The 27,351-nt window shown below is 40.8% G+C and overlaps 1 protein-coding gene across 3 annotated transcripts in view; it reads left to right on the top strand.

Moving 5' to 3' along the window:
• Window positions 1-27,351, top strand: part of mei1 (meiotic double-stranded break formation protein 1) — a 64,183-nt gene that overhangs the window by 11,287 nt on the left and 25,545 nt on the right. For all 3 annotated transcript variants that reach the window (XM_085453565.1, XM_085453564.1, XM_085453563.1), the window contains exons 7-22: window positions 3,896-4,105; window positions 6,504-6,682; window positions 8,306-8,420; window positions 9,102-9,221; window positions 10,404-10,503; window positions 14,497-14,631; window positions 15,077-15,191; window positions 15,670-15,761; window positions 16,066-16,213; window positions 16,620-16,731; window positions 20,775-20,835; window positions 21,504-21,601; window positions 24,164-24,320; window positions 25,362-25,509; window positions 26,391-26,573; window positions 26,799-26,921. In XM_085453565.1, the coding sequence (XP_085309691.1) occupies window positions 3,896-4,105; window positions 6,504-6,682; window positions 8,306-8,420; window positions 9,102-9,221; window positions 10,404-10,503; window positions 14,497-14,631; window positions 15,077-15,191; window positions 15,670-15,761; window positions 16,066-16,213; window positions 16,620-16,731; window positions 20,775-20,835; window positions 21,504-21,601; window positions 24,164-24,320; window positions 25,362-25,509; window positions 26,391-26,573; window positions 26,799-26,921 (2,096 nt within the window). The remainder of the gene's footprint in view (window positions 1-3,895; window positions 4,106-6,503; window positions 6,683-8,305; window positions 8,421-9,101; window positions 9,222-10,403; window positions 10,504-14,496; window positions 14,632-15,076; window positions 15,192-15,669; window positions 15,762-16,065; window positions 16,214-16,619; window positions 16,732-20,774; window positions 20,836-21,503; window positions 21,602-24,163; window positions 24,321-25,361; window positions 25,510-26,390; window positions 26,574-26,798; window positions 26,922-27,351) is intronic.

Here is a 27,351-nt window from a genome sequence, read left to right as displayed (position 1 = left end):
GTTTTTAAAAATGCAGTTGAGACAGGATCGGTCAGGTTTCAGGTAGCTTACTGTGCAGTCTCTGTTTCACTCTTCACTGTGGCACTGGAGAGGCAGAAACTGAATTAAAAATGTATTATTTCAGGGGCTAAGATCCAAGAATGTGTTCGAAATGTAGAGTTCACCTGAAGTGGAAGAGGAAGATATAAAGGAATACATAATTTTCCTGATCGCTTTTGTCTTAGAGAGACATATCTACATTTCAGTCACCGTAGCCTATATTGATCTTCTTAAACTGTATCCAAGATGCATGGAAAGCATTGTCTGCATGTATTGGCGACATATCCAGGACGTTCTATACCAGCTCAGACAGGCTACAGCCTCCTGAGTCCCCTAGTTGGATAAGAAAATTGGCTGATGGAAATAGCTGTGCTATGTCTACTTTTGAAACCAGCTTTCTCATGCTGTTCCCTATTCCACCTCCTCTGCCTCTAAGAAATTAGAAAAAATCACACAAGTCTATCTTCCATATCCTTTCCCCTGAACTCTCTCAATTCAATCTCTCTAGCTGTTATGACCTTTTCAATTGCTCTCCAGCTGCACCGAGATAACCAACCTTAAAATTCCATCTGCATAGCCAATCCCATACCAGCACCTGCTGAAAGTAAAATAGCAAAAGCTACAAATACTGCAAATGTTCATCCGAACCTTTTCCCTGAATCTCCCCGTCTATATGAATGTATTTATCTAGGTACAAAGCTGTAGTATAGCGAGCTGAAAAGATACTCCTCCCCCAACGCACAGTTGTTGATTTAATCTCTTTTACAACCACCTGTATGATATCTTTGTACTCTCCGAATCATTTTTCCACAGTGCTTATTAGGCTTTGTCAATCAGCTTCGTGTTCGTGTGTGCATTGTGCTGTGTTTGTGTCACGCCTGACTGCTTGTCTTTACGATCGAGCGCGAATGTGGTCCTTATGCCAAAAAGGCAGCCACCGTAGTTATTTTATTATGCTATGTGTGTCCACCTCTCATGTATTTTCATGAGTTTTCCAAGCTCCCTCCAGCAGCTGCAGGTAGTGGTGAGTTGTTACAATGTTGATGCAAGATGTGGGCTGCCACTATTGACTGTGTGTGCTTGTCTGTGGCCTGTCACTCAGCAAGTCTCTGTGGGGCTGTTTGGACTAACGACAACAGCAAGGCAATGACAACACAAGCCCAGAGCACCCAGGAGATTGCCCTCTGTCTCTGACTCACTGGCTGCCTGTCTTTCTGACTGATTAACCCCTCTTTTTGTCCTCACTCGTTGACTTTTCTCTTCCAGAATTCTCTCTTCGATTTCTGTATTGCTGATACTGATTGAGGAGCGGATACAGACAAAACAGGGAAGATGAAACAGATAAGAAAAATGGAAGGCAAAAAGAGATAACAAGAGGGATGAAAGAAGGAAAGGACAATAGTGCAAGTTAAAAATGTTTCTCACAAGCTGATATGTAAAAATATCAGCCATCTAAAATTAAACAGTTAAATGGCAAGTTTCATCATTTCTATAGCTTTGCATCATCTCAGCATTCAGCATTTCCGCTTTGTTTTTGGTTTTTTGCAAGCACTTTTTTATGCTGAGACTTTTCACAAGACATTTTTTTTAGAAAGTGCTTACAAAAATATAGAGAAACTAAAATGTTTTTTAATAGACCAAGAAAGAGGAAGCAGGGTGAAGCAACAAGTGCAAAGCGATGGTTAAATACTGTAGAAAGCGGATCAGAAGATGAACAGAGAGGTAGTTCAAAGCATCAGAGTAGGGCAGCCAAACACTAAGCAAGGTAAACAGAAATGAACTTTTGCTCTTTTCTTTAAGGAAAGCACAAGACGACCTTTTTGTCTGTTTGCCGTGCCTCCCCCGTGTTTGTTTCTTTCTCATTGAGTGGCATTAAACAGCAGCACGTCGCTTTATTTCTCATCTGTTCTTTTGCAGCTCATATTTTGTTCCCTACATTTTTTTTATCCTCTGTCTGTGGAGGAGTTACCACCCCCTCTACCTCTTTTCCCTTCTTCTCCCCCACCGCTTCTCTCTTTATGCTTTGCTGTCATCTTGGCCGCCTCATATATTTCGGTTTAATCAAACATGTCTGGGAGCTTCTTCTGCTTCACATGGGTTTTGATCTGCTCCAGAGAGCAGCTGGCTTGGATTTGGCTCTCCTGCTCTGTCATCTCTGTCTCTTTCTCTCCATGTTCGACACTCGCTGAGTCCCGTGTTGCTTTGTGCTCTTATCCGCTGTGCAACTATTCTCATTGTTGCTGTTTTAGACATATTTGACTCTTTCACCCCTCTTTAGCCACTCCAGTCTCCTGCCTGTGTCTCATCTGCCATCGCGTATACTGGTGTGTTCACACTAAATTCTTAATTTTTTGCCCTTTTATTTACATTGATGTATAAAGGAGAAAATTATGAGTAATTAAGTTCTCCTAGCAACAAACTAATGTTAGGGTTCAAATTATTTTGTGAAAATAATTATAAAAGTACTCGTGTTTTTATATTTTTATGCTCCAATCTACGCCTGCATAGTTTTTCAATCTAGTCTGCTCACACTCTCATCTGCCGTTTAACTCTGCTCTCTCCCACAATTGCCAATCTTCAACCGTTTCATCTTCAAGGCAATTTTCCCGCCGACACTGGGTCCACCGTTGTCTGTCATAGCTAGAGTTGAAACTCTCCACCTTGTTCCCAGCAGTTTGCACTTTTTCCATTTTGTAATCTCACTGTCCTTTTGTGGTGTCTGTTGAGCTTCTCTCACAGTAATACAATTACTTCACCTCTGGGTTTCTCTTATTTTCCTGCATTTCTGTACATACTCGCAGACTTCTTTCTTGGTAATTGAAATGTACAATATCTTGAAATGTCACATGATGTTGCAATCATACGTCTATTTATGCACTTATCAGCAGCTTTATTAGGTACACCTCGATAGTACTTGGACCCCCTTTTGCTTCCAAAACTTCCTTAAATCTTCACAGATTCAACAATGTCCTTGAAACATAACTCAGAGATTTGGTCCATACTGACGTGATAGCATCACACAGCTTCTGTGGATTTGTTGGTCCACATCTGTGAAGTTAATCGCCTGTTCCACCACATCCCAAAGGTGCTCCATTGGATTAAGATCTAGTGACTGTGGGGCCATTTGAATACAGTGATCTCATTCTCATGTTCAAGAAACCGGTTTGAGATGATCTGTATCTCTTTATGAGATATCGTCTAATCCTGCTCAAAGCAGCCATTAGAAGATGTTACATGAAGGTCATAAATGAATAGACAATACAGCAACAATACTCAGGGAGGCTGTGGTGTTTAAATGAGACTCACTTAGTACTTAAAGGCCTAAAGTGTGCCAAGAAATTATATCCTCCATACCATCCACCACTGCCTGCCTGAGCCCATGAGAGAAGGTAAACAACATGATTTTATGTTGTTTATGCCAAATTCTGACCCAACATGTAAATGTTGCAGCCAATATTTGCCCAATTTTCTGTTGTCCAGTTTTGGTGAGTCACTGTAAATTTTAAGCTCAGTTTCTTGGTCTTAGCTGACAGGAGTGGCACCCGGTGTGGTCTTCTGCTGCTGTAACCCATCTGCTTCAAGGTTCAACATGTTGTGAATTCAAAGATGATTTTCTGCATACCTTGGCTTGAGTTCCTGTTGTCTTCCTATCAGCTCAAAGCTTTCTTGTTATTCTAAATGCATTGAGTTTCTGCTCTCTGATTAGATAATGGTGTTAACAAGCAATTAAGCAGGTGTACCTAATAAAGCAGCTGCTTCACAACAACATACAGACACTTAACAACTATACCACATGATTATGCCTGTGTCTTACTTGTGCTCTAAGTACTTACCTGTTTCCATTTCTCTCCACCAGTGCCCCTGTTAGACCGCCTGTGCTCAGCGCTGCTTTTCCCAGACGAAGCACTGAAGGGTGCAGTGGTGTATGTGTGGCTCCAACTGCTTGGAGCTCCTGGGGGCTCAGCAGCCCAGTCCTTGCCTTCTGCTGTTAGGGACAGAGTGTGTAATGTGTTGCTGAAAACATTAGCCAATGCCAGCTCCCCGCAGCTCCTCAGATATTGTGTCGGTGAGAAAAATATTTTGGTTGAATACATTTTATGAGTTTTATTTTTTGGGGGTGATTTTTTAAACAAATCCTTTTATAACATAGTATGTTTTACAAGATGGATAAAGTAATGTCGATGTAATTTGATACAGCATGTTGGGAAAATGACAGTTGATTATCATAAAGTAATCTCAAGGCATTCAGTTTCAGATTTTTAAAAGTACAATTGACTACATCAGTAGCTGCTTAAATGAAAAATTGCATATACCGTATTTCCCGGACTACAAAGCGCACCTAAATATTAGCCGCACAAGCTAAAATCAGGGGAAAATCCTGTTTTGTACATACATTAGCCGCACCTGACCAAAAGCCGCAGGTGTTTCAATGTTGACTTATCATATGTAAGAGAATATGCACAAAGGGAATTGTCAGGAAAGAGATGGCTGTTTGGAGACATCACTTTTATTAATATTTTGAAAAACAAGTTATGGGTACATATTTGCACATGTAGTACATAACAATAACCTACAGCACACCAGAACAATAGATTCGGCCTACCTTTTAGGCTCAGGTGCAGTGACACAGCTTTAACAAGAAGAAAAGTCAGTCATTCACCACCATCTTTCTCTTCTTCCTACGCACTAAAACCACCAAAGTCCTCTTCTCCAGTGTCGGATACAAACAGGCTCATGATGGCTTCGTCATCCACTCTTCTTCTCTCCTTCGTTGTCACTTTCAAAACCAAAGAAATCCTCATTGTCAGTGTCAGAGTCGAACACCCTCAGAAGGGCCGTGGCGGTGTCCTCCTCTCCATCATGCAGCAGTCCAGCCCTTCAAAATCCGTTGCTGATCGTGGATGTTTTCACACTTTTCCACGCTGTCAGAATCCACCGGTGGAGTTGGGCATAACTTGCTTTTTGGGCATAACTTGTAAGTTTATCGCCGCTCATCATCCACGACTCCCGCTGAACGCGTAGCGCTACTTTGAAGTTTGTTTTTCGCGCTACTTCGTACGGCACTACGTTGCCTGGCGGACGGACATGTGACTAACATACCACTCTTGAACCCCGATCCTTCCGCCAGGCAACGTAGTGCCGTACAACAGCAGAACAAACAAAACAAATCGTCTTACGATATGACAAAAATCATGGAAAATCCATAGAAAAGCCGCACCTGACTAAAAGCCGCAGGGTTCAAAGCTTGTGCAAAAAGTAGCGGCTTATAGCCCGACATTTACAGTATTTGCGTTTTTGAAGTGCAAATTAAACTGATACCTAACTAGAGTGAAATTGGTTTTCTACCATCTAAAAGTCTGATCATGTAGATTTTTGTTATTCAGGCCTTAAAAACAAGGATCTTGGTGAGATTAAAAGAGAGGTGGTGAATTTGTAGCAATGTATGAAACAAAATTTCACTCCCTGCTGGCTGAGAGAAGACAGCCGAGGACTTATTTGAATGGCAATGTGGTCATTTGACATCTGCCTTTCGAACTGAAAAAAAAATGTAATTTAAGAAATTTCCCTTACTTTGTACGGCTTAATAATAACAAAAAGGAGTTGTTTTCTTCCCTAAATCCCCCAAATCTCCTTAAGAGCGAAGCTATATGGAGAAAGAGGGAGGATTATGTGGAGATGAAAGAGTCCTGCTATCTGGAGGAGCTTTGACTTATAAGGACAATAAGCTTGCAGTGTGCGCTTTGGTGATAACCAGAACTGAGATCTACATTAGGTACAGACATTTACGAAAAATAAGACAGAGTCATTATTTCCCAGAAATTTAAAGTTGGAATGTATGCCACTGTAATAACTTGGGAGAAAAATGTGTTGCACAGCAGGTTTGAAATAGAGGTTGGTTTGCAATTGCAAAGTAAACATGGCTGAACTGTTGTTATTAGTTTAATACCAGCAAGCTTACCTACGATAGCAGCAACATGATGGAAGAAGCAGGAGGTATTATTAATTTTATTTAGCATTTGGAAATGGCTACAATATATAAGTAAGATTATTGTATTTTAATAATGTTGCACTTTGGGAAGTTGCATTTTTGTATTTTTATGATTACAAATCGGTGCTGAGTCTGAAGAAATCCCTCACCGTGAGACTTTTATTATTATAGAAGGTGTTTAATATTTATAAATGATTATCTAATATAAAACTTCCCTCTGTGATATTTGAAATAGCCCAGTTTATTATCAAATTAATGGTGGCGATTTTCAGTGGTGACACTGACGCTGTAGGTAATATTTGTGCACCTTTTATTCTAAATTTAAAAAGAAACCAGACAAAACATGAATGTATTTATCAGCACATGCATGTGTAGATCTCAGCCATGTTTAGGCCTTTGTATAAACTTTGCATCGTGTTTAAAACTTCTGATCTGTGTCATTAGTATCTGTAACAGCTTGTCTTTCATCTGTTAGGCCTGCTGTCACAACTTGTGCATCTGGCTGATGCTGTGTCAGTTCTGATGAACAGCCTGAGCTGTCAGGTCATGTGCGATGAGAACGAGGACATCCTCGCCAACAACAGCCAGAGCCTCAGCCAAAACCAAGACCAACAGCCCCCTGACCACTGCCTTCTGCCTCTCATACTGAAAAAGGTCTCTGTCCAAACATCCTGCTCTCATCCCCAAGACCTGCATTCTGGCTCTGACGATAATCATAACAAGAAGTTCTAATCCTGGATTATTGTGCCTTTGAATAGGGATTCAGTGGGGTTTTACCCTGGACAAATATTTGTGGTTCATGTCTGGGAAATCATTGTGTAGTTTACATCTCGTTAGATTTTCTCAGTGATGACTCACATTACAGAACAGCTAATGACGTTGGGAGGTTTTATGGAGGGCTCTGTTCTCTAATGTGTTGCTTCTAAATGAAACTCTTAACTAAATAATCAACGCTGTGACGTCAGACCAGCACTGTTTTGGGATTGGTTGTCGGTGAAACGACTACACCCTCAGCCGTATATAATCTGCACCTAATCCATTTCTGTGTGGAATTTACAAAAGTATAAATCCCCCCTCGGTACACGAGTCAATATGTTGTAGCTCCAGACTTTAATATATTCAAACGAAAACAAGAAGCACTCCGCCAAGGCACTTTACTCTTAGGGGAATAGTATTATATTATTTATTTATTCATTTTTTTCTTTGTTCTTTTTAAATCTACTTTATGAAGTTTTTAGTGCAGTAAGAATCAGATAAAGGTAGCATGACAGATGTTTACTTTGATTACACAAACATTATGTAGGAGTAGGTAATGGATGATAAGTACTGATTTGTAAATAAATGAACATGAATAATTTGAGCTTATTATATAAGATTGTATTACAGTATATTTCTAGCTAACTAGGCAGCTTGTTCTCTTTCTCTTGACAGTATTTAACATATTGTAGGGTCAACTTGAATGAAACGAGGGTCAAAGGTGACATGATATTTAGATACAAACTGTACACCAATATCATTGCTTGATTGGTGCCAATGCAAACAGGCAGCATAATTTTAAGCAGAGTTTTAAAGAGAAAAGAGAATTTCTGAAAGTTTGACCTTAAAGATGAGGTCAGAGGTCAAACAAACGTAATATTTAGAATACCAAAATATACTTCCCTGTATATCGACAATGGCACCAAGAAACATCAATAAATCTGTATAGCATTATTATCTCTTTGAACTTCAGATCAGTCTCTTGGCCTTGAAGGAGAGGTCAAAGGTTAAATGTGACACGATACTTTAAAACTTTAAATGGTGTTTTCTGTATGTTGATAAGGTTTTAAGGCTGTTTGTCAGTTTGCGGCCAATAAATCATTAAGTTTACCTTGAAAACCTTGGTGGATGTAAGCCAAATTTGAATGGATTGTTAACATGACCCCACTCGACACCCCTAGAAACTTTTAATAGAATTCATTCAAAACTTTTTGAGCTTTACAGACTCAGAGAATAAACATGCACACACACACACACACACACACACACACACACACACAAATGCTGCCAAGATTAACCTTCTTGGCAGAGGTAACTAACACACTAAACTGCAATGCCACACAGTGCATGGAAGATGGGAGCCAGTTGTTGCTTCAGTCTATCATGAGCCGTTAGAATCGAAGAAACATTTATAGTGTAAACACTGTAGTACTATGGAAGTCTTGCACACTGTTTGATTAACACGCATCTTTATTTAAGTCAAGGATTGGAAAAAAAAAAAACCTAAATTGTGTCTTTCAGTTGCTTCTGAGTGGCGATGAGAACTTGCAGGTGACCAGTGCAAAGTGTATTGCATCTGTTCTGGTTCATTCCCCCAGTCAGTACAGTGCTCCCTTCATCAACGCTGACGTACCTGGTAACACGCACACACAGGCACACAAACACAGTCGCTGCGATGAGTTAATGCCTTCTTTGAATTGTTCTATTAATGATTTCCTCTGTGTTCCCTTTGGATCCTTCTCTTTGTCCAGACTCCTGTTATTATGTTATCTGCCACTTTGTATTTCTTATGCTGTTTGCCTGCGATTATTATTGTCATTACTTTTGATGAGGCTTTGGCTAACATTGTCATAATTTTTGCCGTACTGTTTCACATGGCCCTGTTATATTTTTCCTAGTTACATACCTCCATATGTACTGTTACAACGATCCATCTGTATAATGTCAGCAGCCCCACCCGCCTGCTGCTCAGACCTTTTATTGTTCAAGGGCGAGCCAATCAGAAGAAAGAGGGAAGTAAAACCAACGTGTTTCAGACAGAAGATGTGCTAATGGGCTACAAAAAGACCCGATTAAATAATCTAAATAAATATTATTTTGAACTTTAAATCATGTGAAGCTTCTCTAGTAGGGTCCAAGAATAAAAATATGGAGCTGGGAATTAGCATAACAGGTCCTCTTTAATGTGCAAGAAAACATTGCCCTACTTTCAGAAGAGTGTTGTAGTAATTCTTCCCTGTCCTCTCTTTTTCTTTCAACTTTGTTTAAAAGAACAAAACAAAGTTTTAAAATTGTCTTTTTGTCACTGTTTTTAAAGAGTTTCTGTTTGACCGTCTGGCCTGTAGTAGCAACGAGGTGCTGCTGTGGTCTGCCTACAGCTGCTTGCTGCTACTAACTGAGGAGCCCCTCTTTTTCTCCCAGTGTCACTCTGTTTACGGTGAGAACACAGGCTGTAGGAGCACGACCACTGTATCTCTCTGTGTGAATGCAAAGACAAAATATGTCACTACTGCAGAGGCTCCGGTTGCGAATGGCATAAACAAGGTAAGATGGAAGCGTTTGTTTCTCAAATGTTTTGGCTTCACTTTTGTGCATCTGTCTCGACATCCATCTTTTAAATCTATGGGCGAGACAGCCGAAACAGCAGATCAGAAACCATTCCTGAGTGAATTACGACGATGCCATCTCTGCTTTTTGTCTTCAGCCCTGGGTTTCGTTGTATATCGGTTAACGTATCTGAAAATAGCTGCTGCTGGATAATTGATGGAAAGACAGGTCCTTGACAGCTTAGATGGAATGACGCTGCACTCTGTAATTTTTCTGACAGCGACTGGAAATTTTAATAAACCCTCCAAAGTGGAAGTTTCTCGACATCTGCATCTGCTCCATCTGCTCCCAGTCGCATTAAAATTGAATTTAGACCAATAGAATTTGCTACTCTATTCTGGGTTATTTCATCTAGACAGCTGGTGCTTTTGTAATATAACAAGAATCAGGCAAAATGGCCAAATATTAGGAAAATGGTTACAGAAGCGAGCAGTAATTGCTGATTGGGGAAAAAATGTCACAATATTGCATTTCTTAGCATTGTTCAGACACATGCATGTGTATGTGTCACTCTGTGTGTGTGTGTTTGTATGCCTTTGATGTGAGCCATTACAATGGATTATGCATGTGAGGCCCCACAGTAATTGCAGCACTTCAGCACCACCCCAGAGAAATAGTTTGAGAAACACTTGCTATGCAGACTTAATTTACGAGTACACAGGATATCTGCTCTAACCACTCCTTGTTGCTGTTAGGTTCTTGCTCTAGGTCAGTATGAACACAGCAGCAGACTCCGTGTAGCAGTAAATTAGAAAGATGTACCGCTGTCTCTGTTTGTTTAACATGCAAGGCTGCGAGTGCTGTTGTGTGTGCATCCTTTGTGATACATTTATGAGCATGTCACTCATTTTAATATGCGAACTTGCTGTAGGCTGTAGTCTCTCAACAACTCTTAAGAACTTTGGCACCGAGCAAGGTTAGAGAGTGTTTTTTTGTTGTTGTTTTTGTGTCTGCTCATTTGAGAGTTCGAGTATTTCTTTGAAGCAGTGAGCATGTTTGTGTTGCAAGCTAGGTATGGAGTCCTTGGTGCGCAGTCTGAAGGAGTCTTTGCAGCTGACCAACCTGGAAGTGCCAAAACAAGGGTTGCTGCTCCTTAGAGAAATACTGGAGAGGTGAGATGGATATTTATTTTCTTCAGTTACTCTATTTATTGACTAGCTCCATAGTGTAGTAGTTAACACATTTGGCTAACAAAACAAAACAAAAAGGTCACCAGGAGGGCAAACAAATCTCTGGGAGGCATGCCTCAAATGGGGCATTGGCATGACAAATCTGTGGCAAATCAAATATGCAGATCCATCTGCTACGACAACCCCTGGCAAATAAGAGAGCAACTGAAGAAGAAGAAATGATAATCACTGGGATCCCAAAGTAAATAGATTAATATTTAAAATGTTATTATACAGTTTACAATATGGCTCCCTCAGAAAATACGCTGGTGATTAGCCAAATGATATTAATATACTATATTGCCAAAAGTATTCACTCATCCATCCAAATCATTGAATTCAGGTGTTCCAATCACTTTCATGTGTATAAAATCAAAATCATGATAGCCCAGTCGTGAAACTTCCTTGTTACTAAGTAATCCACAGTCAGCTGTTAGAGGTATTATAACAAGGGGGAAGCAATTGGGATTGACAGCAGCACAGCTCGGAAGTGATAGGACTTTTTTTTTTTTTTTGCCTGTCCCGTTTGGCCCTTTTGCTATCAGAATTATTGTCTAAAGGCAAAGAAAGATGCCCAACGGATTTACTTTACCAAATTGACCATCCCAGCCTTGCCGTTATGGTCCATTTGATTCACCTTTTACTGTTTATTTTATTTTCATTTGCTGAATACGGGACAGACTTGACTGGTGGAAAGAAAGAAAGAAGAAAAAAAACCAAAACCAAAAAAAAACAACAACAACAACAGAATAAGCAGAGAGAAAGAAGAAGAAAAAAAATGCATATATCGATCACCTGGATCACCTGTTGAGAAAGAAAAAAAGAAAACAAGCAGAAGAAAACGAGAGCAATAGAATAAACAACATCACAATGATTTATGGGAATACGACAGTAAATACCAAATACTAAACATTACCGTGCAGCACGCAAGATCGACGGCACACAGTGCGCTTCGAAGTAGTAGCCAAAAAGGGTGTAGTTTGTGTGTGTGATCACCCGTGTGTACACCTGTGAGCATGGACGCGCTTGTTTTTAAAAGGTTCCTTCATGTAATGATTTGCTAGAGGGTGTGGGGAGCCACTGCCCCCGTCCTCCAGGGCATGAAGCAGGTATGGAGGAAATCAAAACTCCAGACATCCAGAGGCCCTCAGAACATAAGAGACCAAGGAAGACCAACAGAGGGGCAGCCGCGCCACTGTCCCAGAAAGAGCTGAGGCGAGTCCCCGATGAGGGGTCACTCAGCAGCCGCGGAGCAGAAGCCAGGAGGGGTTGCAGTGACGCGCCCGTGAGCTCCACCAGCAGCCAGCTGTGCCTGAGTGACCGAGCCCCAGGCCGAGAGACCGGGGGCACTCCGCCCCTGAAGCGGCCCGAGCGAGCCCTAGGCTCCAGGCCCCGATAAGTGGCCGCCAAGGAGTGAGCCGGTGTGTACCCGGACGCCCATCCCCGGACACAAAGAACCACCAACGCACTGATGATAGTGATAGGACATTTAAAATCACAGAGTGGGGTCAGGTCATTTGCAGGAGACCTCCTAACTTGCCTTGGCCTTCAGATTAGCTCAAGAACAGCGCAGAGAGAGCTTCATAGAACGGCTTTCCATGGCTGAGCAGCGCAATGCTTAAGGTCAGATGCAGTGGTATAAAGCACGCACTGGACTCTAGAGCACTGGAGATGTGTTCTAAGGAGTGATGAAGTGCACTTCTCCATTTGGTAATCCGATGGACAAGACCAGGTTTGTTAGGAGAACGGTACTTATATGACTGCATTGTGCCAAGTGTAAAGTTTGGTGGAGGGGGAATTATGGTGTGGGGTTGTTTTTCAGGAGTTTGGCTCGGTGCCTTAGTACCATTAAAAGGAACTCTTAATGCTTCAACATACCAGGACATTTTGGACAGCCTCATACTCCCAACTTTGTGGGAGCAGTTTGGGGATGGCCCCTTCCTGTTCCAACATGACTGTGCACCAGTGTAAAAAGCAAGGTCTGCAAAGACATGAGCGTGTTTAGTGTGGAAGTACTTGACTGTCATGCACAGAGTTTTGATCTCAACCTGATGTAACACCTTTGTGATTAAGTAGAGCTGAGCCAGGGCTTCTCGTCCAACATCATTGTTTAATCTCACAAATGCAATTCTGAAAGAATAATCAAAAATTTCCATAAATGTTGAAAAGACTTCCTAGAAGAGTTGAAGCTGTTATAGCTGCAAATGATAGGACTGCATCACATGTTTGTGAAGGAAGACGAGCAAATACTTTTGGCAATATAGTGTTCAAATGTTTGTTAAACCACTGATTCAATACCCAATACTTATATACGTTTGTAAAATGTTCCTTGTGGCTAGATATGCGTGTATTTTGTAACGTTTTTAAAAGTTATTCCATTATTATTAAACCATCAGCACATCTGTCTGTTTGCGGTAAGTTGTGGTTGTAAAGTTTACATAGTGTATGTCATTTCACCAAAACCCCACAGCCAATTATGCTGAAGATTTTACTCCACCACACATTTGCTCGTTTACTGAACATCGCGCGCAGCTCCATCTGCTCCGACAAGGAGACGCTACCTCCTGTAAAACATGTTAAATACGGTGGACTGGAAACTTTAATTAGATGTGAATTAACTGTCTGCTGTCTCGGAGATGAAAATATATCTCAAGCCAGTAAAAACAGGAGTCTTGTTTCTGCAAGGTTGACATAATTTTAATGGAACATTTCCCCTGTCACATGGCAGAGATACAGAGGATAAGAGATTTTATAATCTTAGGGGGAAATTTGTCCTTTACGCTGAGTAGAAGTGTAAAAAGTAGCAGGGCCGGTGCTCTTAAAGTGCTGAACAAGCTAAAGTGTGTGTGTGCACCTGTGTGTCTGTGTGTGTTGTCTGGGTGTATACTTGTATATCTGTCTTTATGAAAAACAGTTTGAGTTTGAGACCCAACATTTTAGGAGGTTGAGGAGGTTTTTTTTAGACTAGGTTTAGGTTAATGTTACGTGTAAGGCTTTGAGTAAAGCATTGAATTGTAATGGTAAAGCTATAAAAGCTATATTTTTATATAGAATCACCCGACATGACTCAGTTATTATTAAGGTCGGGGTTTGGGTTGGATCATCCACAGCGAATAAAAATCAATACAGTGCTCTAACAAGAACCATTATCACACATGCTCTGCAGGCTTGAACTTTTCAAGACAGCAACTAGCTGAGGTACAAGTCTGCTTTCAACCCTCTAGCCCCCCAATACAAAGTTAGTTTGATTACAGATTGTGCCATTGTGCACATAATGTAACTAATAGCACAGTTAGGAAGTTTAATTAGATTTGAATATAGTGCCTGCTGTCTCGGTGCATTCACTGCTAAGTGTAAGTGAGTGTGCTGCCTCCTGCACGCAGCTACCTCGCTTAAATGACGCAGGGGTGGCACGACAATTTGTGTGTTTGTGTACACTTCAGTGTGCATGCATGTGTTATTTAGGATGTTCTGTGTAACTAATGTTGCGGCAACAGTGAGCCAGTGCACAGCTGTGATGCTGCAGCTTGGAGATGTACTCTGGTGATCTTTCTAAGGCCGATAGGTCAGCACTATTTGTTTATTGTGTGTGCCTGCCCTTAAAGAGAGTTTGTGTGTGTGTGAGTGAGGGAGGCAGGGACTCAGCAAACAGTCACTGCTGCTATTGGCACAGCAGGACAAAGAATTATAGATAAGGTCAGGCAAAAAGAAAAAGTAGACGGTCAGCTTTTTCATGGTTTCTTATTGACTCTCATGTCAAAAATTTCCTATCAGTGAAAAATTCCTGATTTCTTTTAGCACAGTTCTCTGCAGCTTTCAGATCCACTGTGATGTGTCATTTTTAAATGTCTTCCTTTTTCATTCTTTGCTTCAACAAGCAAAACCCTATTAGGTTTCCTGGTAATGCTTTACATGTCTGTTTGTGTGCATGTGCAGACAACCTGCAAGTGTGCGTCTGTTCCCCAGTGGCGCAGGGTTTGTGGCAGTTTCAGAGGTCCTGGTTGGTGGAGTCTCCTCTTCCTGCCTGCTGGTAGCCACACAGGCAGCCAGCGTTACTTCTGCTTTGTTCAGGTATACACAAACATGTATGCTGCAAATATGTAAAAGAGTTACTTCTTGCCAAAGGGCGGTTGTGCAACTATATCCTGAGGAAACACGCAACCTTTTAGAGTCTTTTAAAGCAAATTCTCTGTATAATTTTTTCTGACCTATTAGTGATAAAGTGACAAAACAGACAGATACATTGCCTAAGACCTTTATGCACACAGTAAACACATTAGTAGCAGACATGTACAACAACACAGCATGACACAAAAAAGTAAAAACATACTTACACACTTAATTGATCGTTTGAGCTGTTTTAACTTCTGTGTAGGTCACACATGGGTGTACATACAGAACTACTTGATATCCACACCAATGCCCTTCTGCAACGCTTGCTTGTTCTTCCCTGCACCATCCACCTACTCCACCCCCGATAATATCAAGTGTTTACTTTTGTGTTTGAATTCTTCAGACTCGACCACCAGTCCAGACCAGTCCAGTACGAGGCAATAATCAAGTTGATAGAGGCCATCACCAACAGATTTGTCAACCTAACGCTGCCCTCCCCCGCTCATCTGCGAAGCTCTGTGAGATTTTGTTTTATCTGCAAATGGAAAAATACGAGATCTGTCTCGTCTGTCAATCTGTGCCAGGTTTTACAGTGAGTGGTCACCACCACCCCACCACCCACTGTGGTTATCAGTGCTTTCAAAAGTTACACTGACACAGAGCTCTCTTTGATGCCGTTTTTTTTGTCTGTCACCGCTGTTTTTTAAAGAGTCCTGATTCCTGGCTAAAAATGAACAGTGTTGCAACAATGGTATTTAATGTGACTATCAACAAGTTTGCATGCACTTATATTCAAGCTGTAACAACCAGAGATATACACGTGAGTGGGTGATTCTTGTATAACAGAGGGGTCTCTTTCAGTCTGTTTTTATGAAGAGGTTCCATTATTTACTAGTACTTGTAAAGGATGATGGTTTTCTGTTTGATGTGATTTCCTGACTTTTGCATCATTTCTTCTCTCTTTTCTGCACTCCCTTTTTAACATCTCATTTTCAGGGGAGAATGAAGAGGTCAGATCCCAGCAGCCAGGCTTTGAGGTCTGAAAGATTTCTGCTCCAGGCCCTGGTCTGTTTTCAGTCTGCCTGCAGGTCAGAACGTTGTTAAGTCAGTGGCATCACTGAATAAACGCATTTACAAAGTTTTATGAGTTTCTTACAGTATGTCTGTCAGATTTTCTCATATGGATGAAAAAAGGTGAAAATGAAGAAGATGAAAATAGGACTGAATCAATAACTATCGTAGAAGTAACTGAATTACATCTTTTCTGTTAAACTGCAGATGGAAGAGCTTAATGAAATCCTTGGTATGAGTGTTTACAGATATATTTTTTGCATCTATCTCTGTGTATTTTTTTATAGGCAGGTTATTGTGTGTGTTTGATATCTGTTCAAGGCTGGCTGAGGAGTGTGCATCAGACCCTGTTTTGAAGGAGAACACATTTACAGCTCCATACAAGCACAGCGGTGCTCAGGACTCTCTAGAGTCTCTGTGTCAATGCCTGCTCCGCTGCTGTGACGCTGTCTGGATACCCACTGTTATAGTGAGAGCTGAAAACCATCACACACACACGTACACCCAGATTTACATTAATCATCTTCTCATCTTAACCCTGTGTCTCTCTTTCATAGTCGTAACCAAACACTTGAGGAAATGATCAATTGCCGGCTGCTGTTTTCTGAGAAATAGGTCATGCTGATTATAATGCACCGTCTGGCGGCTCCTCTAAATGACTATATTAATAAGCACAGCCACACAACCTCTGTCTACATTAGCTTTGCGTACACATGGACATGCGTGCCTATTGATCAGTGCCTCTGCTGTAGTGTTGGTAATTGTTTTTATGTTATATTTCGTTGGGTCTCTTCAGGCTAAAAAAATCAATCACACGGGAAAAAATTGTTTACAGTTTGTGGTTTGTTTTTGTCTGTAAATTCCTATGTGTGTAGAGGATGTGTGAGCGTGCACCCAGTGCCCCCATACTGCAGAACTTCTACTCTATCCTATCTTCCCAGTTCACCCTGCTTCCATCTCTCATGCCTGCCTTTGCAAATAAGCTCGGTGAGTTCTGAATAAACTCAAAACAGCAGTAGGTGTTTCATGATAAGAAATGATATGATAGAATGATGTACGGTATCATTCTTTTTTTGTCTGTGGTAAATCTTAGTCTTGAATAAGAATGTTTTCACAGGAGTCTATGCAGTACTTTGAAATACTAAGTGCACTCATAGCTGCTTCCATTTGAATTATAAGCAGCAACCAGCTGATGCTAATCAACTGAGCTTTATTAACTGATCAACAGCAAGTCCAAGTATCTATATAAAAGCAGAGCTTTTGCCAGTTTGCTGGTCTGGAACATTCAAGTATGAATGGCACAATCTTTCCGGCAGTGGATATCTGAGCAATTTTGCCCGAGGTCAAACTGTGCAACGCTCAAGAGCTTGCAAATGAAACCAAGAGCCACATCCCAGGCTCTACAAAAAAACCAAAATAACATCAGCACGAACACCTCACACTTAATGTGAAGCACGGTGGTGGAGGGGTGATGATTTGGGTTTGTTTTGCAGCCACAGGACCTCAGCACATTGCAGACACTGAGTCAAAAATGAACTCTTGTGTATATCAAAGTAGTCTAGTGTCAAATGTGTCAGTTTGTCTGAAACAACAGATGACTGCATGTTGTCTAGGCTGCAAGGTTGTGTGTTGCAGCATCTATAAGAATTATTCCTAAACTGTTGTTCTTGTAATGGTTTATTGTATAGATAACAAATGGTATATAGGACAGATTATTCACAAATTATAAAGATGTTAGCAGAGAAATGTAAGTTACTTTGGTATATTTAAAAAATACATTGTTATTGACACGGACACAATAAAATATTTTACTATGTATGCTACTGTAAGATCACCAAAAGACTTGTTCTAAATTATAAAGCTACTTTCCTGGATTATAAAGATTATAAAGAATGCTCCTTTAATGAAAATTTCCTAGTATAGCCAATAATATAATTTATATTAGATTTGTGGGTTTTTTTTAATGTTCACAGAAAAGGGTGAATCACTTTCACTTCAGGTTTCCTGCACATTTAGATTTTAGCTTTAATACGATAATCAGTTGATTTATGAACACTTCGATCCTGGCCAAAGTGAATTTACAGACGTTAACAGATAATGTAAACAAAACATTTTGACAATAAAACAAACGATTTTTGATTGACACACAAGTGAACAGGAACTGCAATAGTTTACCACAAAGTTCAGTGGAGCAGTTCATGTGAATGTCTTCACCTTGCTGTGTATATAAAAGCTTCCACATCTGAAAAGGGAGACCAGTGCGAATATTGGATATGCCTGCATTCTTTCTAATCACCAGCAGGAGGTGACTGCTCTAGTTGGAAAGTGTTTTTAATACATAGTGGTGTTCATTTTGTGCGGATAATGGTCAGCATTAGAGTCAAAAAGTACGACGAAGAAGATTTAGCCTTTGCTTACCACATCATTTCCAAAAAATCACCGTCAGCTTGATGCTTCAAAAATGGCTGGCGTTACAGAGGCTACTGCCATCTTTTACATACAGTTTATGGCTTTACAGTGCAATGGGAAAGCACACTTAATTTTCACACCATGGCAGCACTAACTACACCACAATGTAAATACCACATTTGTTTGTCTGGAGGCTGATAGAACTCATTTACAGTGTAGTGAGATTCATGATATCAGTAGCTGAAAGGGCTTGTAGAGCCCTCACAGCTCATGTTTCTAAATTAGCCGCTCCTTTGAGTCTTGTTATCGTTGGCTCTGCAGATATCACGGGTGGTATTGCTAGAAACATACAGCCAGCCCACATCACCACGAGTCTCGAGGTCTCCGTGTGTCTGATCTTCACAGGAATACAAAATACAAACTAAATATATTTCCAAACAAGCCTGTTCGTTTAATCCAACTTGGCCAATTAAACGCTTTGCTTAAATGTTGTTTAAAGTCTTAAATTGTTTTACTAAATGAAATAAACAGAAGCAGTTTCATCACAAAGCTTTATTCCCAGCTAATCATATAAAAAGAAATTAAGCTCATTTTATTTCATCACCACCAACATATTGTGTTCACCGCCGAGCCACTGAACCTTTGATATGGTTAGATAACGTTTACAAAATGAAAATCGGGCTTTTGCACTGTTTGATGCCAGAAACAGTAATATCAACATTTTATTCTACATTTATCAAAAGTGAGGCTAAATGCCTTAATTAAATTTGATATCGCTGTAGTGGGAAAACTATGCAGGCTCTTAAAAATTGGCTGTCAGCACGATGAGACTCAGTAATTGACAGAGAACTTGTTGCCTCTGGCGTCCAGACAAGCCGATGTGGTGACATTATAAACAAACCTAAGCTCGGTATTTGTCCTGGAAGCGCTTATCAAAGCAGAGCAGTTTCCTGCAGATGTGGCATAGGTCCACATGGACAAAGAAGAAAGCAATTTAGTTCCCTTATGGGATTAAAACATCTCTCTAATAAGTCTGAGGTGCTTTCTCTCACTGAAGCACTGCAACGGTCAAGATATTAAATACAGCTTTACAGTATAGCCTTTTTTTCCTTTACTGAAGGCAAATTTGTCATAAGTCTTCAGTGATTCATTAAATTAAATTTAAAAGTTATTTTGTGTTGCTTGGAAACTAATTTAAGATAAAAAAAAATGCAAAGGTTTGGGCATCATGAACTGATGGCACCTGTGTTTTACCAGCACTTTTTCATCCCGGTGTTTCATAAAATGCATTTTTTTAGAGCCAGCTTGTGTCTAAACATGAGGTCTCCGTGGCTCGCTAGTGTGAGACCTGCAGCATCTGTGTTAGAAAGCTGAATGTGTTTTTCACTTTGTTTTGCTTTTTTAATTCACTGATTCCCTTCATTTTTACTCACTGTCACTAGTTACATTTAGGCACTGAAAACTACTGAGGCAGGGCTGAGAGAAAATTGTGTGCGAGTGGGGAAAAAATGTCGCTTTAAAACAGTAATCCTGCATGTTGGAAAATGACAAGTTATAACCTGTCAGTCACACATTACACCTAAAAGAAACCTTTTTTTGTCAGGACTCCCTGCAGTCCTGTGAAAAACCACCCTGTGATTCAGAAGCTTGTAGAACCACATTTTGCAGCAATATCTTGAAGAAATGTTTTTCTGTGACGTTATCAGTGTCTCGCATCAGTGTGGTTCACTCTTCTTTAGACCATTGCTTCATTTGTTTATGCGCAGCTCCCTTCCAACCGCAGGATTTCACTCTGATTGAGGTCTGGATTTGACATTCTGCTGCAGACTCTGCTGTGCGTGGGATCATTGTCCTGTTGTGTGACTCACTTTTGGCCAAACTTTAGATGTCAGCCCGACAGACAGAGAACTTCAGATTTTGAATCTAGACTAATTTGGTATACAGAGAAGCTGATGGTCGACTCAATGGTCCCATGATTACAAACAAACCCAAATGATCACCCTTAAACTGTGCTTGATAGTGTTGGTATGAGGTGTTGTCATTGTAGCTGAAGTCTTGTTCTTTGTTCAGATCAACGTTTGCAAAACCTTTCCAAACAAGTCATACTTGTTCAGTCTTTTTCTAATTGTTCTGTAATAAACTGTAACATTTAAGATGGTAACAGAGGCCTGTAGAATCTGAGATGTATTACCAACAACAACTGGTAAGTCTCACCTAGTTGATCCTAATCAGCTATACTACTACTCTGATAGGGTGGACATGGCAGTAAGGTGACATGACTTTAAATGTGACACATGAGATGAGATGAAGAAAATTTTGACAGCCTAGAAATAAAAAAGAGCTTCTATTACTCTTGCTCTTCCTCTTTCTCGTCATTTAAATTCATTGCTAAACTCGTCATTACCACACTGAGCTTTGGGTCGGTGTTTTCCTTAGAATTAGGCTGAATGGTTTTTTTTGTGTGTGTTTACACTAACTGTCACATTTTTTGTTAGTGGCTTTGATGTACCTCAGTGTTTGCATTATATAAATGGTGTTTTTGCTATCATCCTCATCTTCTTCCTCATTTCTCACTGTGTAGTAGTTTATTTATTCTGCTCTTCACCTCTTCTTCCCTCCAGCGTCCTCTGGTTTCTACAGACTGGCTGTGGAACACAAAGGCCTCCTCTGTGCAGGAAACAGGTACATTGTAAGAGGATAACCTGAGGACACACACACACAGAGACACACACGACAATTAAAACTGCAGCGGCGCACGCGTGTTTCTCTACACTGTGTGTATCCAGCCGCGGTGGCTCTGTGAGCCGAGCTGCTATTATCATTCTCTGTCGAAGCACATTTAGCAATGAGGCAGATAACACCGACCGAGGCATCTGTCATTTTTGAATCACTCTACTTTTTTTCCAATAAGCCAGTCTTCTCAGCAGTGTGTCTGTCTCTAAGCGATGGATCTACTACTTCAAAGTCCACAGTGTGCTTTTGCATTGTGTGTGCTTTGTTTTTCACATGTAAGAATATGCGCTTTTGTGGGTCTTCGTGTTAGAGTGTGCCTTTTTTTGTGTTCATATACTAGTGTGGTCATATATGTGGTTTACTTGATAGGCTTAAGCCCACCCCCTGTGCTCTGAGCTGTAATGAAACTAAACACTGTGCATTTCATCTTTGAGAGAAGTTTGTCAAAGCACATCCTGTCCTCGGTTTTACAGTTAGCTCTTAGCTGTATTGACCGCGCATTGAGCGGTAATTGTTCACTGTTTGTCTCTGGTGCCCTCATTCTCTCTTTTTTTAAAATCTTTTTTTCCTTCGGTGTGTTTGTTTGTGTGTGTTCAAGCGCCTTTTCCCTCTTTCAGGAACCCAAATCTGAATGCATCTTGCTGTGGTTTTCTACAAAAACTCAGTATGTGTCTTCTCTCCCAGTCAGACCTTCCTTCTGGCTCCCACCAGCACGGTATGCAAATACATGCACGTTTGCACCACACACGGAGACATGCAGTCAGGGTAAAAACCCTGTTTTTGCTCTCAGCAGTGATGTCATGCTGCCAGTTTTCTGAGAAATATTGAACTGTCATTGCAGTTTATCCGAATAGGCTAGGTCAGTGTGTCACCAAAGCACGTCTTAGCTGTAGCTGAGGTTTTCAACTGTTTTTTCCCGATTCACAGCTTAATCAAATATTTACCGCCTGTCTGTATTAACGTGATACATGTAGGTATAGTTCATACTCGGCAAACTAAATCAAACTGACTTCATATTACATTCAGCAGGTGCTTCTTCATCAAATCCTTCATTATACATTTTTTTTACCCAGAACCGCTGCCATGAACTGACAAAATGATGCTGGATTTTAAAAGTAAATAAGGTTCTTTTGCAGTTTTGCTTTAGTTTTTCTTTGTCACATGCCTGCTTCCTCGCCCACTCAGGCTCACGCTCTCTCTCTTTCGTCTTTATGTTGACTTTAAACATCAAAAACTCGAGCGAGAGTCTCATTTCCATCTGACTCACCTGTTCTTTTGAGTTAAGTTAACTCTGTTCTTAAGGAGGGTCTGACAGTCAACAGGCAAGCTTAAGAAAAAAACAAAGAAAGTGTTTGCACGTTGACTAACAAGAGCTCCGGTTTCTGTTAAGGATGAAAGGAAGGGAACCAGGTGTGCGGACTATAAACACGGTGATTGTGTTAACTGGCTTTGAATTGTATTTCCTATGTGAGAGAGCTCAGGCCAAGGCTTTTAAATGTCAGCGCGCTTTATGACACATAGGTCCGCACAGGTAACATTTCCAGTTCCAAGTGGTTGCTTTTAATTCCATTACACGGAAGCAAATGCACAAACTCCATACACTTCCTTATTTCACATCACTGCAGCATCCACTAAAATAAAGAGCAAAGGAAAGCAGCTCATTGGTAACTGCAGCTGTCCCCCGCAGATGTGTCTGTGTGACACTGACACCAGAGTGGAGTAAAATATTTCTTTGAGGTAATGAGATGTGTGTGTCTGTGTGTGTGTGTGTGTGTGTGTGTGTGTGTGTGTGTGTGTGTGTGTGTGTGATGGTGAATAATGAGTTTGGCAGAGCGAGAGTCCTGTTTGTTTCTTTTCCTGCCTGTCACCATCTTCCTCCCTTTTATCATCCTTATCAGGTTCCATTTCATTTTCAGCCTCTTGCTTTCCCTCATTTTTCTTCCCTCTCATCTTGAAATTTTCCTATCACATTTTACAGTGTATGTTTTTCTTGTTCAAAAACTCCTGTTTTTCAGGTTTTTAGCAGATTTTTTTCCCTGTCTGTCATGTCCTGCTTTGTGTACAGTCTCATTAGTGCTTTTAAGATTTTATATTACTGATTACTCCTGTGATACATCACAGCGTGTCATCGGGATTGTGCTTTTAAGATATCTGCTAATCTCATGTGAATGTTTAAGAAAAGGCTCTTGTCCTCTCGTCTCGGATTACTTTTCTGTTCTTTAGGACCTGAACAGGAGGCAGTGTGTCACTGCTGCCTGCTGTGTGGGTCTATTTCTTTTTTCTTTCCCATCTGTTGTCCCCTTTCTCATCTTCTTCATCTGTCTACCCTTTGCTGTATTTCTCTCTGTCCCAGTCCTCCCTCTTAAACTCAGTACAACCCCCTATTCTTCTTCACTCCTCACTCTTTGACTCTTTCCCTGGAGGCGATGGCTGCATTGGTAACTGGAGCCCTTCTTACTTTCCTCTGTTTTGTAAACAGTATATTTTCTTACTTACAGTTACCCTCCAGACCATAGAGCTCACTGTTGCCACTCTCTCTCTCTCTCTCTCTCTGCTTTTCCTGTGCTTTTTGTTTTTTTTTCCTCATTTCATTCTTTATTTTCTTTGTTGCACTTCCTGCAGATGCTGTTGGAGCTTTACTGTATATCCACTGTGTAGTCATGGATCAGGGTCTGTGCCTTGCCTGTGCCGTTCTTCTCCTTTCTCTAACACTGCTTTCCTGCTTGAGCCCTTCTGTCTTTCATCTTCATCTGACTCCTTTTTTCATGTTTTACGTTTTCATGTTCCCTCTTATGCTCCCTTTCATTTCACACCCATCATTCTATCGGCTTTTTAATCCATCCTAATTTTTCTACATTATGCAACAGAATGTGTTTTTTCAGATAATATTATAAGACATTAATTAAAGCTTTTCCATGTTTGCTTAATGATGAATTTTGGCGTTGTAGTTGGATTTGTTTGGATATCAGTCAAGCCTCACTCGTTTTTGCCTGTAAAAGAGTGTTTTTTCATAAACATCAGCTTTGGCATGCCTTCAGTTGTTTAAAAATAATAATAAAAAAATTAGTGAGTAATACCTGTTTGGAAAATTGGCCTCAGGGCCTCTTCTGCTGTGTTCTGTTTTATTTTCACCACCTCTCACCTTCATTCATTTCCTCTCATTCTCTCCACCTTCTCTTGTTGCTTTCTCGCTCTCTATCGCAAACCTTCTCCTCTTCCCATTTCTAGCATTGATTGCATTTCTCCTTTCTGTTTCATCACCTTGCTTGTCCCTCAGATCTGAAGGAGGTTGAAAATCTACTGCTGCACAACCTTCCCTCTTTGTGTTATCGCCTGTCAGAGTGGCCCTCTGTGCTGTGTGAATATCAAGGACCACAGGCTCCGAAATACTGCCTGGTGATAATGCTGTACCTCGCCCTGCAGCAAGGAGACAGGTAATAACGCACACAAGCAGCAGGGATATATTTAGATATATACAAGCACTCTTGGGATAAATTATTATGTACTTCAGTGTTGAACATCACAAACAGTTTGTTCAATTTAAGTGCCCAGCAACCTTGTGATATAAGCTGTTATTTTATTTATTTATTTTGTGGAAATAAAAATAACCGATGCATATTTTAGCATCAGCATCATTTTTCTTATGTATCTAAGCACTTGTGAAGAGTAAACATTTGTCTCTATCGTATATTGACATGGACCTTATTGAATATTACATTTCTCCGACTATTTGGAAAGAATTGTACATTTTTGCAATTAAAGTAGTTTTGGAAAATTTTGGTTCATGTGGATATGACCAAACATCTCGCACTCTCAAAGCCTTGTTTAGCTATGCTGTAGTCCATACTTTGAGAGCAGAAAAGGCAACATTTGAGCTATATTACTGTGTTTACATAACCAAAATCTCAAGATGATGAATGCAGTCATGCTATATCGAATATATCAGACTTGTATGAATATAAATTCGTCTGGTTTCACACGTCATTGCAGCTCTCTCCTTGTTCTTCTGCCGTGGCCCGTCGAGGGTGGTCTCAAATGCATTTTTTATAACCTGAGAAAAACAGCGTGTCGGCTTCTTGGAAAGTTTAATTTTTCTTTCTGCGAATCCTCGGCTATGCATTAACCTCCTGGGAAGGCGATGAAAGCCTCTCCCTGCCACTGCGCGGTCTCATCAAGATTATGAGAGATGTGGCCAGAGATTTACATAGCGTGGGAGGGCTGAGGGTGCGTGTTGTTTGTATACTCAGGGATAGGATCTCTGAATGTGTGTGTTGATCTTTTGCATATGTTTTAGTGCGTTTGTGTTGAGAGATATCGAGTTTCTTTCGTCAGCGTGTCCCTGGGGGCACTTTGTCTTTATGTGAACTTTGAATACTGCAATTAATGCCGTTAATATGTGTGTGTGTGTGTGTGTGTGTGTGTGTGTGTGTGTGTGTGTGTGTGTGTGTGTGTGTGTGTGTGTGTGTGTAATCCAGGCTCCTCCCTGACCAGATAGTCTTCTCCAATGTTGTGTGGCTGTTGCGCTCTGTGCAGGAGCAGGGCTGTGTCCCGCCTCACTCTGTGCTCCGCTCTGCCCTCTACCTGCTGGCACTCACACAGGACAAGAGCCCCTCACTCGATGGGGTAACTCTGAGCCAAAATCAAAACACACACAGTAACTTTGAAAACTTTCAAAGCAGTCACTACTTACAGTACAGCGTCACCGTGGAAGTAAAGTTTAAACTTTACCTAGATTTCAGGCTTCTCTGCTATTATGGTGCCTTAAGGCTCCAGTATTTTTAACTTTTCTTTTCCTTTTTTTAACCTTTATCACTTTTAATGCCAAAACACGCTGACAGCGAAGACACGTCTGCCTCGGTTTGAGAATTTTTTTTTTAAAATTTTGTGTTCAGTAAATCAGTCTAACAATATGAAACAGATTGAAGGTTGAGATAGGTGTACTGACAAGCAATGCCATATTAATGTGTCAGGATCTCATCATTTTGAACGTGTTCAGTTTTTTTTTTCCCCGTCCACAGACGAAAGAGTGGCGCGTACGGAGCCGATGCTTCTTTTTTTTTTTTTTTCATGATTGAATATGGAAACCATTTTTTAACAGGCTTAGAAATACTTAGAGTCAGAGCTTGACTGCTCATGTTCATCTCTTGATACAAAATCTATATTGTGCTGTAGAGAATTCACCAGCAAAGAATTTTAACTATAGTTGAGCATCACAGAAGAAAAAAACATGAAAAATGCGCCCTTCTTTATTTCACAGAGTATTACGCGGCCTCTCTGAGACTACTCAATATTATATACCTTACATTGACTGTGAATAAAAATAGATTACAGAAGAGTTGCTCCTCTGTCTAAGGGCTCTGCCTCAGTAGGGTTTCAAAAGAGATCCTCCTCCGGATTGTGAAGAAAATTATTTTCAAAATTGCAAGTTTTTAACTTGGATGTGTACACTCAACTCAAAGAGAGTACTTTGACTTCATCGATCTTTCTTCACCATGTTATTCAAGGCTTCTTTGAATTGCATCAGCAAGGCACTCTCCTCCTGCCAAAGCTTCTCTTCACTCTACTTTCACCATCCTGCGCTGATCCACTTCATGTGTCGATACCCAGAGCTGGCAGAGAAATTTGCCGCCCTGGTCTTGGAGCTGTGGTTGACCAAGGAACAGGACACAAACACAGGGCCTACCCCGGTAATGAGACATCTGCTTAAACTGTATCCCAGCAAGTATTTCTGAATAATTCAGTGATTTTACTGAACTCAATTTGCTTGTTTCACTCTGGCAACTTTCACTAATTAGTTTCACTCTGACAGAGCAAGTCTTAGAGACACATTGGGGTGTGTTTTCCTGAATTCCCTTCAACTCTGGTAAGTCAGAGTTGATGAAAAGGTGGCTGGGTTTCATCTGGTCTTACAGGCAGACACACAGGAGGAGAAAGAAAGCCGTGCTGATGAGAGGTCGGATCAGAAGACAGACACAGAAACCATGGAGCTGCTGTCTGTGATGGAGAAGTACCCAGCTGTCATACTGACCCTCCTGGTGAGAGCCAGAGACCTTGAATAAGAGTTCAGAGTTAATGACTTTGCTATATTCAAATGAACACATTTTTATGCAGCTGAATGCTGCATTGTAAAGGGAGCTGTTTGGAATAAAAATTTGAATCGAGCATGGAGTAAATTCTCCGTGCCAGCCCCACGTCATACCCTCCTAAATATCCAGCTTGCAGATCTCATATAGGACATGCTGGTTAAACTTCTTTAACCTGCCCACAGTTGCTGCCCACACAAGCCACTGTACCAGTCACCTCCACCACAGATCCTCCTTTTCATGCTGTGCCTGACTTAATCAGTTTCATATTTGTAGTCACCGATGTCTGCTCTGTTCTGTATCGGGGTCTCGCTGCTGCTCTCATGTATGCACATGAAAGGGTGGGGAGGTCCCAGAAAGAGCCATGGTGCCATATGTAATT

The sequence above is a fragment of the Copadichromis virginalis genome, linkage group LG4 (genome assembly GCF_057382275.1).
Source record: "Copadichromis virginalis isolate Kocher_CV1m ecotype Utaka linkage group LG4, C_Virginalis_male_GT1.1, whole genome shotgun sequence".
NCBI classification, from domain to species: Eukaryota; Metazoa; Chordata; class Actinopteri; order Cichliformes; family Cichlidae; genus Copadichromis; species Copadichromis virginalis.
The sequence above is the reverse complement of the archived record's forward strand: the minus strand, read 5'-3'. Positions and strand labels throughout refer to the sequence as shown.